General features: G+C 32.3%; 1 protein-coding gene across 2 annotated transcripts; it reads left to right on the plus strand.

The window, feature by feature from the left end:
* Positions 1–4967: 4967 nt before the first annotated feature.
* On the plus strand, positions 4968–7135 carry LOC115987564 (UPF0481 protein At3g47200-like). 2 transcript variants are annotated; one of them, XM_031111145.1, is made up of 3 exons: positions 4968–5071; positions 5630–6154; positions 6253–6327. In XM_031111145.1, exons 2-3 carry the CDS (start codon positions 5657–5659, stop codon positions 6253–6255), a joined length of 501 nt encoding a protein of 166 aa, XP_030967005.1. In that variant the 5' UTR covers positions 4968–5071; positions 5630–5656; the 3' UTR covers positions 6256–6327. The 2 variants fall into 2 exon arrangements, with proteins under 2 accessions (XP_030967005.1, XP_030967003.1); XM_031111143.1 differs by having other exon boundaries at positions 5630–7135.
* The last annotated feature ends 5719 nt before the right edge of the window (positions 7136–12854 follow it).

Below are 12854 nucleotides of genomic sequence, written 5' to 3' on the forward strand. Positions count from 1 at the left end.
GAGAATGTGGATCAAGCAATTTGATGTAGGAAAATGGGATTACAATACTTGCTAAAAAAAAAAAAAAAAAAAAAAAAAAAAAAAAAAAAAAAAACAAAATTACAAGATAATATCAAGATTTCTTCCAATGCCTATCGTTAGAGGACGGTGCAGAGAAGCAATAAATTTTGGCTTGGGTTCGAATTGGGGAAAAAATTAAGAGTATTTCCATCAGGTATAAGGGTAAAAGTTTTCCCAACCAACCCATAAAATCACCCACATCAAAAATAAAATAAAATAAACTTATGTAAAATTGAGCAAAATAATATTCTAGCTACACTAGGGTATGGGTGAGTGATTTGTATTTTGTAATTTTTTTTTATTTGATGAAAAGTAAAAAATCAAATGTCATCATGATTTTAAAATTTGGAAAGGATAGATCGGTTGAACTGAATTAATCTCATAAACAAGATTTTCGTCAGATCTTCATAGTAATACTTTTGATTTGTGAGAGAGAGAGAAAGAGAGAGAGAGAGATCTTCATTTCAAATCATATCCATTTCATATATTTCATAGTTCATATTAAATTTTACATTCAAAGATATATGGACTATTGCGTTGTTTAAAAACATGGCAATTTGTATACATTTTTAGATTTAGAAAATCATTGCTTTTATGATCATAAAATTTGTCACAACTTTTGTTACAACTTGTTGAAGTAGTCGATTATCCAAAAAATAAAAAATAAAATAAATTGTTAACTGTGAGTGGTTAACAATTACTTACAGATGAACTCACCACTCATAATGCATTATATCAGTTATATATAAAATGTTGTGTCATTAGAATATTTCTTAGAAAATAAATTCTCAACCACTTGAAATGGACAAGGAGAGGGGCTTAGGTGTGTGTGTGTTGTGTGTGTGTGTGTGTGGGGGGGGGGGGGGGGTGGGGGGGGTGTAGAGACTATAAATAGGACAAGAAGATTTAAGAACAGCCATCAGTCATACAATATATTTTCTTTTATGATTGACTTTGAGCTATGTGAGAGAATGAAAAATCCGAAGTACTAAGCTTGCTTCACCGGGCACGACCTCTAGCCAACTGTGTTGCCCTTTGGAAGATTTTTATTTTTTTATTTTATTTATTTTTATATATATATATATTTTATTTTTGGATGAAAAGACTGATAACTTTATATATTAAAATGAAGATAAATAGATAAATTTAATACACCCTGGACCAAAGCTGACTCAATGACAATTGAATCCTCCTCTACCAAAGTTAAGAAACTACTAATGCCTTTGGCATTTTGAGCCAAAATATATATGCACGGGTTTATTACCTAATTAGTAGCCTTGCTTCCTTAGACATAATCTCTTGCCGATTGTGTTGTCATAAAACATGCAAGTTCTACGCTCCATCCTTTCACTTTATTTTGTTTGTTCAATAGAGCCCCAAAAAAGTAGATATAGAATTATAGCATAGAAACTCCATATATCACCTCAATTTTAAAAAAAAAAAAAAAAAGATTGAAACTTTATGCATATGTATGAATATATATAAAATATACGTTAAGATACATAATATAACTCCTACATATATAATTTAAATGCTATTGATAATCATTCTTATATTTTGTTAATTCTTTAAAAAATCTTGTTAGAATATTATTAGATAAGAAATGTAAATTGTCCATGTTTTAAAATTTTTTTTATTACTTCTTAATTTTTGTTATTGTGAAGCACATTTATTTTTTATTTTTTACAGTTGAATAACTTTCTTAGATGAATATTTATAATTTGGTTCTACGTTTGACTTCAAATTAAGAAATAAAACTCTTCCTAAAAATAAATAATTTAAGACATAAGACGCAAAATTGGACTTCAATTATAGAATCTGATTAGATTTTTTCTAAGTTTTGACTTTTACTATATACTAGTATATAACCCGTGCATATGCACGATAAAAATCATAATTTCACACATGTATAGGTTCAAATTATACGTAGTGTAAGAATTACACATTTTCTAAGTCATAGATATATACGTGAATTTTACTCCCCCTCTGTGTGTGTGTGTGTCTCTCTCTATATATATATATATCATTTTTTATGTACACATAAGTTTATTCTTTCTTTTTCTTTTTTTTATTATTGGATTTTTTATGGATTAATTATATTTTTGCATAACATTAACCCATCTATAACAAAAATTTTAAAAGCTTAGATAAGACATATGGTGCAAAGTTAGCTGACAATTAGAATCCAATTTAGAATCTAATTGGATTTTTTTTCTTAGTTTTAGCTTTAAATATGGGGGAAAATGGGCATTTGCCCCTAATTTTAAAACCATGCAATAAAATGCTTATGTTTTGAAACTATTTAGCAAAATGTCACTATTTTTGAAACTCAATTTTAAGTGGCAAAATATGTATAGAACTCGGCATTGCTAATGTTGAGTTTTACCTGTAACTCGATTTTATTAAAACTAAGTTTAAAAAACAAGGGTATTTTGATGAATAGTTTCAAAATAGGGGCATTTTACTGCGTAGTTTGTAAATTATGGGCAAATGCCCATTTTCCCTTTAAATATATACTAGTAGGTAACTCGTGCTCACACATGGGAATGCTGAATTATAGTGATGCTATTGATATTATTTTTTGTTATTAAATACATAGGATATACTTTGGAGGTACTAAAATAGTTTTTCCTTGCAATTTTCATGACATTGGTTACACCAAATTTCTCATTACATTGCTATTATGTATATAATTTTGAAAATCACTATTAGATACTACATATACAATATCAATTCACAAATTATTGTTTGTGAAATTCTACTAAGTACAACATAAAATAAAATAATAAATTGGTTGAGTAGTATCTCCTAAATTAAATGGGGATAGGAATATAGGATTGTTCGGTTCAATTATAATTTGTTACGTTCATTATCTTCACATACAAAATATTTGAATAGAAATAGTATAAAAAATATGCTCATTAGTTTAGAGAAAAAAATCTAAACAATTTAATTTGTATGGAAAGCTAACAAAAACAAAATCCAATTTTGATTCTAATTAAATTTTCTATAAACTTTGATTAATATATATATATATATATATATATATTACCTAATTAGTTATGGATCATACATAGTCATGGTATATTACATAAATGACTTATAAATTTGAATTGTGTTTAGTTATACAAAGAAAAGGCTCATAAATATGAATTCATTCAAACTCTCTTTTCTTCTGATTTTATATATAGAGTTAAATATATGATTAAGTTTTTTATGGTTTATTTATATTGGACTCCTCTTTTTTTTTTACACTAAATTAACTCATTTGGCACCAAAAGAATAAAAAATAAATAAATAACTTAGATTAAAAGGGATACGTGGTGCAAAATTAAACTTTATTTGAAATCCAATTTTTATACTGAATTAACTCACTTGGCACAAAATTTAAAAAATTTAGATTAAATGGGACATGTGGCATAAAACAAAATTTAAAAAATTTAGATTAAATGGGACATGTGGCATAAAATTAGACTTTAATTGAATTTCAATTTGAAATTTAATTGGATAATATATATATAAATATATATATATATATATATACTGTAGTTTGTAACCAATGCATATGCACAGGTATAATTAAAAATAATTATAATTACATGGTTCAAATTATACATTTTTTTTTAAAGAGGTTAAATTATACATGGTATTAGCTTACATTTTTTTTTAATAAAAAAATAATACATTTCTAAAATATATAATGATTTCTCATTATAATATAAATTTAGAATTTAACTAGATTTAGACTTTTCAATTTTTAAACTCAATAATTTACTTATTGCAAAAATTTAAAAATTAGATGGACATGTGAGCAAAATTGGACTCCAATTGAAATCCAATTTAGAATCTAATTAGATTTGACTCTTCGAATTTTACGTTTAATAATTCACTGGTGCAAAATTTAGAATCTAATTAAAATCTAATTGGATTTTCTCTTCTTTTTTTTTTTTTTTTTTTTTTTTTTTTTTTTTTTTTTTTTTTTTTTTTTTTTTTGGCTTTTAATATGTGTGTGTGTGTGTGTGTGTAGGTTAAGCCTTTTTGTTTCAACATTCACCACGCCGATGAGTTTTTTAAGAGAGATTGTTGGGTACACATGTATGACTCACACATAAGGGGGAGATTGTTGGATTCACATGTATAATTAATGTCCTATATAACATAATTAGCCCAAATTCATTTGCTAAAGCATTTAATTAGGTTAAATGACGACTCTACTTGCTATATTGGCTACTCAATTAGAGTCTCCAAAACATCCCAACGACTTTACCACAAAAGTTTAACAAGAACTATTAATTTTAACCGCCCCCATAAACAAACATCTCAACTACTGTGACTAAAGACTAAAGACAGACTTATAGTCACATTAAATTTTATATTAAATGAGTACCTAGCTGCTTCAATAATCCTAACTACTAATTCAGTCAAGCTATGGTACACATTTATTCACAATGGGGCCAATCACGTGGCACTTACGTGCAACTGAATACATCTCATGTGTGCATCTCTTATGAATGTCACAGGCAATTCCTCTTATTGTCATTGGACATACTCGGGTCCTGTTTCTATCTTTCTGTGTAATAAGAAAGTTGACATGTCAATGGTCCTTACTATTAATGAACATATTAAGTGAAAGTCTTCGTTTCACATAGCACGAGAATAATGCTAGTCTTACAAAGTATTATTCTTAAACCTTCCATAAATTTTGATTTTCATTGTTGATTTCGGAAATCCATTGTATATTACAAGCTGGAAAAAGTAGAAGATGTTTGTAAATTTATGATAATGACATCATTGCAAGCATGACCTGTTTTTTTGCTTGTTCTGTTTGAGAGAGTGAGATCAGATCACACTATAAATAAGGGTGCAAGATTTTAAGAATTGCTATCAACAGTGTACAAGATTTTTTCTTTTGTGAATGAGAATCAAATATTCGAATTCGTAACCTTCTAGCTGATTGTGCTGCCCCACGGAGTTCAGTCTATAAGCATTTTCTTTCAAATAAAATTTGCAGGTTCTTTACTCCATCCTTCTACTTTATTTTTTGGATTTTCAAGATATAATTCGTCAAAACTTCATCAATATTAGTAATTTAATTGAGTTCATATTACGTAATTAATTAGAAAATATATATGCCTTGCAAGGTAGGTTTCTAAATGTTTTTATACTCAACTAATAATTTCCTTTAACAAGTATTAGGATACGCATGATGAAAATCTATTTCATTATTTTTTCAATGGAAAAAGTAAATCTGTATGTCAGTTAGTTAATTAACTTCAATTGGTTGAATATATTATTGTCCTTAAGAGAAGAAGGTTACTTTTTATTGTGTAGCCTTGAAATTCTATACTCATTTGATACACTAGTAAAAAGAAAGGTAGAAAACACAAGACATTAATTAAAAAAAAAAAAAAAAAAAAAAAAAAAAAAAAAAAAAAAAAAAAACCTCATAGAATGAGTCATATGATATAACCTCATTTTATCACAGATGAGATTTCTGCTTATATAATTATATATATAAATGATTGCATATTCTAGTGCTAATTATTGTTGTTAGCTTTTCCGTAACTAGGAAAAAGGAAGCTGGCGATTGAAAAAAATGCTAAAGCCTGAGGAGTTGATCATTGACATTACACAAATTAAGGAGTCTGCTGAGTGGCACCCCGAGTGTTGCATCTACAAGGTCCCCAAGAGACTTCGTGATGTAAAGAAAGAAGCCTACACTCCAAAGCTAATTTCAATAGGCCCTGTTCATCGCGACAATGATGAACTAAAGGACATGCAAACGCTAAAACTGAGATATTTCAAGGAGTTCTTTTCTCGGACTTGCAAAGGCCAGAAGGAATTTGCAAGTATTGTTGAAAAAAATGAAGATATGATCCGCAATTGCTATGCAGCTGATATCTCACTACCTGAAGGGGAAGATTTCAAGAAAATGTTTCTGCTGGCTTCTATCTTTATCATTGAGCTCTTCTTGAGGACTTTTTCAACCAGAAAAGATGAAAGTCGGTTCCGAATCGTTCACAAGGATTATATATTAAGTAAACCATGGCTAAAGGATGGCATAAGGCAAGACTTGATATTACTTGAGAATCAGGTTCCATTTTTTCTTCTTAACGACTTATATGACCAAAGCTTGTGTACCGCCATTCATAAATCATTTCTTACGCTTGCCTGTAATTACTTTTTTCTCAGTGACAAGGAATTATCCATTGAGAATGAAGTAAAAAATTTCACTGATTTGCACAGATATTTCTACCATCCACCAAACCATGAAACTGGAGATCCCCTTGATCATCTATATAGTGCAACAAAGTTGGACATGGCAGGATTAATATTCCAGAAGTGGGAACCTCAGAATCTTGAGGAAAAATCATTAGAAGAAAAAAGATGTTTACTAGACATTAAAATCCATAAGTGGGAGCACATGGAAATTTGTCCATGTATCAATTGCTCATGGCTCATGCTTTGTTTACCATGCTTGGAAAAATTTTCGTGCTTGGAGCGTATGCAAACTCGCTTGGTAGTCCCACAGTTTGTGGTAGATGACGGAACTGAAGACCTTTACCGAAACCTCATGGCCTTGGAGCAGTGTCATTATCCATCTGAAGCTTACATATGCAATTATATCTTGTTATTGGATTTTCTTATCAATAGTAAAGAAGACGTGGAGTTACCTGTTGACGAAAGGATTTTTGTTAACTCATTAGGCAGCAATGAAGCAGTTGCCAATATGGTTAACAAACTTGGCCATGAAATTGTGGAAACAAATTCCTATTACCATGCTGCCGCAAAAGATCTTAATGGTCACTATAAAAACTGTTGGAACCATAACATGGCATCCTTGAAGACAGTATATTTCCGTAATATTTGGAGAGGCACAGCAACTGTTGTTGGGGTCATAGTCCTGCTTATAACTTTCTTAAATTTCCTTAGGCCTTTTGTCTTGAAGAATATTTAAGTTTTTTCATTGTGATATTATCATGTTCAAGGCATTGCTAGTAGTTGTTTTCGAAATTGTCAATTTGTTTAGTTTGTGATACTATTTCCTTTCTAAAAAGTTCTAATTTTCACTTCACATTCTGGATGTTTCAAACATCGTTTCAACACCAATCTAGTCCTTTATGCTAAAGTAAAGTTGTATCCTCTTTGTTCCCAGATACAAGAGTTATACCCCCGTTTCACTTTAACACCAGATTGTTTTATATCATTAACTGCATTCTTTCTAGTGTTGGTAAGGGTGTAGAGATTTGCTTACAGTTTAAATTTTGACCAATTTGACATTTTCCTTGCAATCATTACTATAATCCCTAGCCAACAAAGAATTTTCGGGAGTTGTGTATGTTGCGAGTGCTACTTCTTTTCTAAAGCAAAGAAGAGCCACATTGATTTTGACGATGGATCCGTGATTTGAGCAGTTGATGAGATAACCTATATGAAAGAAGAGAACTCAAGGCAGGATTTGATAGGCAAAGAATGTATTGATCCCTTATGACAAATTAACTAATTAATTTAGTCAAGTGAATAAATTAGATTCAATTATATGCAAAAAGCGTGGTAGTAAAAACAAATCACCAACAAAGTTAAATGCAATGGAAAATAAATTTAATATGGGTGATTTGTTTATGAATGAGGAAAACCACCGAGGCAAAACACTACTGGATGAATTTAAGGTCACCACTCCCGAGAATCCACTATTATCTCAACAAGCGATTACAAGTAAAGGAATCCTAATACCTTATACCAACCTACAGTTGAACCCTTACCCTAATACACAATTGGATTTTTTCTGTAGTGACAATCTCTTCTTTTCAATATACGGCTCCCAGTATGTGACTAACCAATTAATGCATAGATCTAAGTATGTGACTAACCACCAACTTGAGAAGGATGTTGACTGCAAAGTTCTTCAGTTCATCAACACGATGAAGATTACGAAACTCCTTGGTTACAGAATCCTACGGCGTACAAACGCAGCAGCTTCTTCAAGAAAAAGATGAACTAGGGCATATGTTTTCGATCACAATATGCTTGCGAAAAACCTTTGTATCAAGTTGTACTTACTTGCATCTACTATGACTGTCCTTAAAATAATCCTTATATATGTTTAGGGTTGTGAGAAAAAATAGCCTAAACAAATATACACGGATTTGTGTGAAATCAAATTTGAAAAACTGATTTTCCTAAATCTTGATAGATAGGTTATCTATCAAGCAGCTGTCGAGCATCGGGCTAAAAATCCCTTTTAAACCTTGATAGATGCGATCTGTTGAGCTAGCTATCGAGTTTTAAAATCCAGCACTTCTTCACTTGATTCTGGGATAGATTTGCATGGCTTTAACTGTCACGCCCCAAACCCCAAAGGGTCCAAAACATGAGAGAGACGTCTCAAGTACTTGTAAATTTTTCCTTTTTGACAATTCAATCCACATAATTATTATTGAGTGTCAACAACAAGGATTATCATAATCATCTCATAGAGTATACTTTCAGAGTAAGTCAGAGCTCTAAGTATTAATTACAAGGACCATAGGCCACAAAAGAATAGAGGTCTGAAAACAACAATTACATAACAACAGCTTGTCCCAACAGTGGAAATACAGTCATAACCACTATAATATACAAAAGAATGAGTCAAGCCTAGACTAAGATGTACACCATCTAATATATCCATTACACAAAAATTCAGCCTCCATCAGTAGTTAGTCTAACTACTATTAGCCAGCAAAAAGCTGTCTCAAAAGATTGTTGCCTACTCTGAAAAGTTATAAAAATAATGGAATGAGACAAAGCCCAGTAAGTAGCATAATTAAAGGGGGTGGGGAAATGCAAGTTTCATGATGGTAACAATTTACAAATCATGCTTTTAATTCGGGATTTTCCAAATAGTTTCTACAAAACCATTTCCCAAAAATAATATGACAATAATGAATAAATTGACACAGCACAAAGCTTCTCAAAATGTTCTCATGAGATTACATACTATATATTCCTCAAAATATCTCAACATGAAACTACTTACTATACTGTGAGCAATAACACACCGTTCCAAACCAGAAAATCTAACCCAAGGCCACATGATAATCGCCGACACAAAGCCGGAACTCATTGCCGACACAAAGCCGGAACTAAACTGCTGACACAAAGCCGGAACTCATCGCCGACACAAAGCCGGAACTAATAACCATCACAAAGACGGGTGCTAAGATACTAATGTCACACAGACTATAGTATCTAGCTAGGTAATCACCGAGTAATCACATGTCACAGCACATGGGTAGAACATAAAGAGCTCACATAACTTTAATTCAAAATACATAATTTCACTTCTAAGTAGTTTCATAAAACATTTGAATGCCCAAGATATTCACAAGGTTTTCAATGCCTTCAACTTATTTCTTGCCAAAGAGATTTTGTATTAACTTCCCAAATAACATAGGCCAAGATAAAGCATCTTTATATTTTTGCAAATAATGCAATAAATCCATAATACGCATTTTCTAGAATTTAATCAAAGATGCTAGTCTTTTCTTTGCTAACAAATCATGCAAATCCCCCATATGCAATAAGAATATGCATTTTCATATATAATCATATATATAGTAGGGTCATAACACAACACCTTTTAGAAAAACATAGTTCCACCATTAATTTTCCAACATGTGTTTGACCCAAAAGCAATATTTATAAGATATGGTTATTTTTCAAAAATACCCATTAAAAAGCTACTTACCTAGCAACCGCAAAATCCTAATTCTCCAAGCTCCAAGGGGAGATTAGCTAGAACCTAAACAATGTCAAGCAAATCTATCACAATGAGCACAAAGCTTGAAATTGTATCTAGCTACATATTAGGAATTGCCAAATAAGCACTAAATTAGGCAAGCCTAGATTTAGCCTCACAAATAATATTTTCCATCTCCAAAGTTTCTCAACCAATTACTTTACAAGACATAGACTCCCATTATACTTATGAATCATACAAGGTATTATTTCTAACATCAAAACCTCAATAATTTATAAATAGTTTCCACATGGTTTTCACAACATCATAAAGAGACCCATGACACCAAAATCACAATATCCTTTCAAACAAACAATTTAGATTTTTAACTAGCTCCAAATAAACCATAAAATTATATTCACAATTTCATTTCACAAGATATACCTCAAAACCCCTAAAATTTTCACCATAACAAGCCCTAGATACCCAACATTGTAAAAAGCATGAACTCACTCAACAATTACATCCACCAAGACCAAAACCCATACGTATAACACATGAAAATCATTATTAAAGCTTGGGTAAAATAACCTCAAATAAGAACATAATACTCATCAAAAGAGATTAAAACTTTTACCTCAATTAACTTATGTGAAGGTGTGATGTTCTTGAGGATTTTCTGGTGATTTTGCCGGAAAAAATGGTAGAGGTGAGGATGAGGAATGTACCGGTGGGAGGGTGAGGGAGAGGTGTGTGTGTATGTGTGTTGTGTTGACTGAAAAAGAAAAAGAAAAGGAGAACAAGAGTGGGAGTGACCGGCCAAAGAGAGAAAAGAGGGAGTGGATTGTGTGATGGGTAGTGGGGTTAGGTGGGGGCACATTGGTCCACAAAAATTCTGACTTACCTTTTTTTTTTTTTTTTTTTTTTTTTTTTTTTTTTTTAAAAAAACTCGACGGGATGTTACATAAACTTCGACTTGAACTCTTATCCTTGAAGTATAAACATATCCTAGTCTATACCAAATTACAAGTAAAGTTGGTTTTGTCAAATAAATAGCCATTCTACGATGACATAGTTTCTAACATGATTCACATATGTCCAAACAATCTCCTTCTTTGGCAATCCATGACAAAACCATAACATACAAATAAACATATGAGAGAAGTCATAAATTACTTAACTCATACCCACTTGTTGAATACAATAAAATCTAATCCTAACACAAACTCTTAAAAAACTTTGCAAGAAGAGAGTTCATGGTATGAAAGATTTTGACAACCTATATTTCTGAAACACTTTTAAACAAAACTCATCACGGCATTTTAGTGTGAAACAAAAAAAAAAAAAAAAAAAAAAAAAAAGGAAGAAGAAGAAGAAGAAGAAGATTGCGTACAATAAATAAGAAGCATATGAATAAAGAGAGAAAAGAAATAACACATGAAAAGATAAGTGAAAGAATGTAATAATAACCTCAATATATATAACAAAATGAGTACAAGGTTTGCTATCACAAAGTAAGAACAATGTATCTAAAAAGAAAAGAAAAGAAAAGATACAAAAAGTCCTCATTACATCCTTCATAAACATAAACAAAAACACTCCCTCTAACAAAAAGAATCTCCTATACTAACTCTCCCCCTAAGTACATGACTACTCTCATACCTAAAACTACTCCCTCTTATTGTCACGAATGACAAAGGGTAAGTCACTGAGAAGCAGTCATCTCCTCGTCACTGGAAAAGCTAGCATCATTATCCTCATTAGCATCATCACCGGAGCCACCATCACTCTCATCCTCTGAAGCATGTGGAGATGGAGAAGAAGATGCAGTGAAACCACCCATGACAGCTTGTCGTCGTCGATACGACCAACACGGGTGTTCACATGACACAACTTATCACTGAGAGTGTTAAGGCGAGCATCCATGCACACAAGCTCTACTATGATGGCCTTGAGAATCACTCCACCCGCAGAAGAAGAAGGAGCGAAAATGGATGGAGTGGAAGAAGCCAAAGGAGTCGCTATCTCGGTTCATGGCCGCTTCGGTCGAAGTTGGGCCTCACTCCGTCTAACAGTCGCTGCGTCTATGGCATACATGACAGAGCAGTGTGTAGACTTAAGATAGGAGACAAACGCATGGTGGAGAATCCACGTGATAGCCAAAGGAAAAATTAGCTTATCATAGGTCCCCGTATTCTTATAGACATCTATAAGGGAGAGCATGAAGTGAGAGGGAAAATTTATAGTGAGTCCCTCAAGAAGGGATAACAAAAAATCGAGCACGAGGCTTAATAATGGATTTATAACGAGACAAGGGATAAAGAACAAATGTCATCACCATGTTAAGGAACCTCAGACCTTTTGCAAAGCCCAAGTAAGGGGTGTTTTGACGGTCACCCTAAGATGAAGGAGTCTTACAGAAAAGAGACAAGAGTTCGTCTTTGAACACAGTCTTAAGATGATCACAACTAGGGTAGTCAGGATGCGCTACCCTTGGGACGTGTAGCACCTCGAATATAAGATCTAGAGTGACTACAATGCACGTACCTTAAATGCGAGTGATAAAATGAGCTACAGAGTAATCAAATCTGTGCATATTGGAGTAAAACTCTTGTATGATCACGGATGGACAAGTGACCAGGATGCCACAAAGTGACTCCCAACCCCTACTGTAGATGATAGTGGGAAGGTCGATCAGTATCGGAAAAATCCAATAAGAAGACTTGGCATTACGAATGAATGCCTCATCGAGGAAAGTTCTCCAAGAAGTCCGTATGGGCCTTCTCATCATGGAACCGAATGTAAGAGGAGGTAAAATCAGAAGTAGATGCCCCGGAATGAAGAGGGTTCCGGGACGGAGCAGAATTACGCTTAGGTGCCATAAAGTAACTAACCGAGAGAGAGAGAGAGAAGCATAAAAGTACAACACAGATCAATATCAATAAGATAGAGAAAAAAATGGTATGTATGCATGTAAAATGCATGAGCATGTGACATGCAATAAAATATAAACATCATGGGCTCAGCTCAATCCAATCCTACCAGTACACATGATTTCAACAGATAGAACACA

Source organism: Quercus lobata, chromosome 4 (assembly GCF_001633185.2).
Source record: "Quercus lobata isolate SW786 chromosome 4, ValleyOak3.0 Primary Assembly, whole genome shotgun sequence".
Lineage (NCBI taxonomy): Eukaryota > Viridiplantae > Streptophyta > Magnoliopsida > Fagales > Fagaceae > Quercus > Quercus lobata.

Excerpts from the sequence above, each read along its gene's own strand:
- LOC115987564 (XM_031111143.1), top strand. The coding sequence starts at position 5,657 with ATGCTAAAGCCTGAGGAGTTGATCATTGACATTACACAAATTAAGGAG.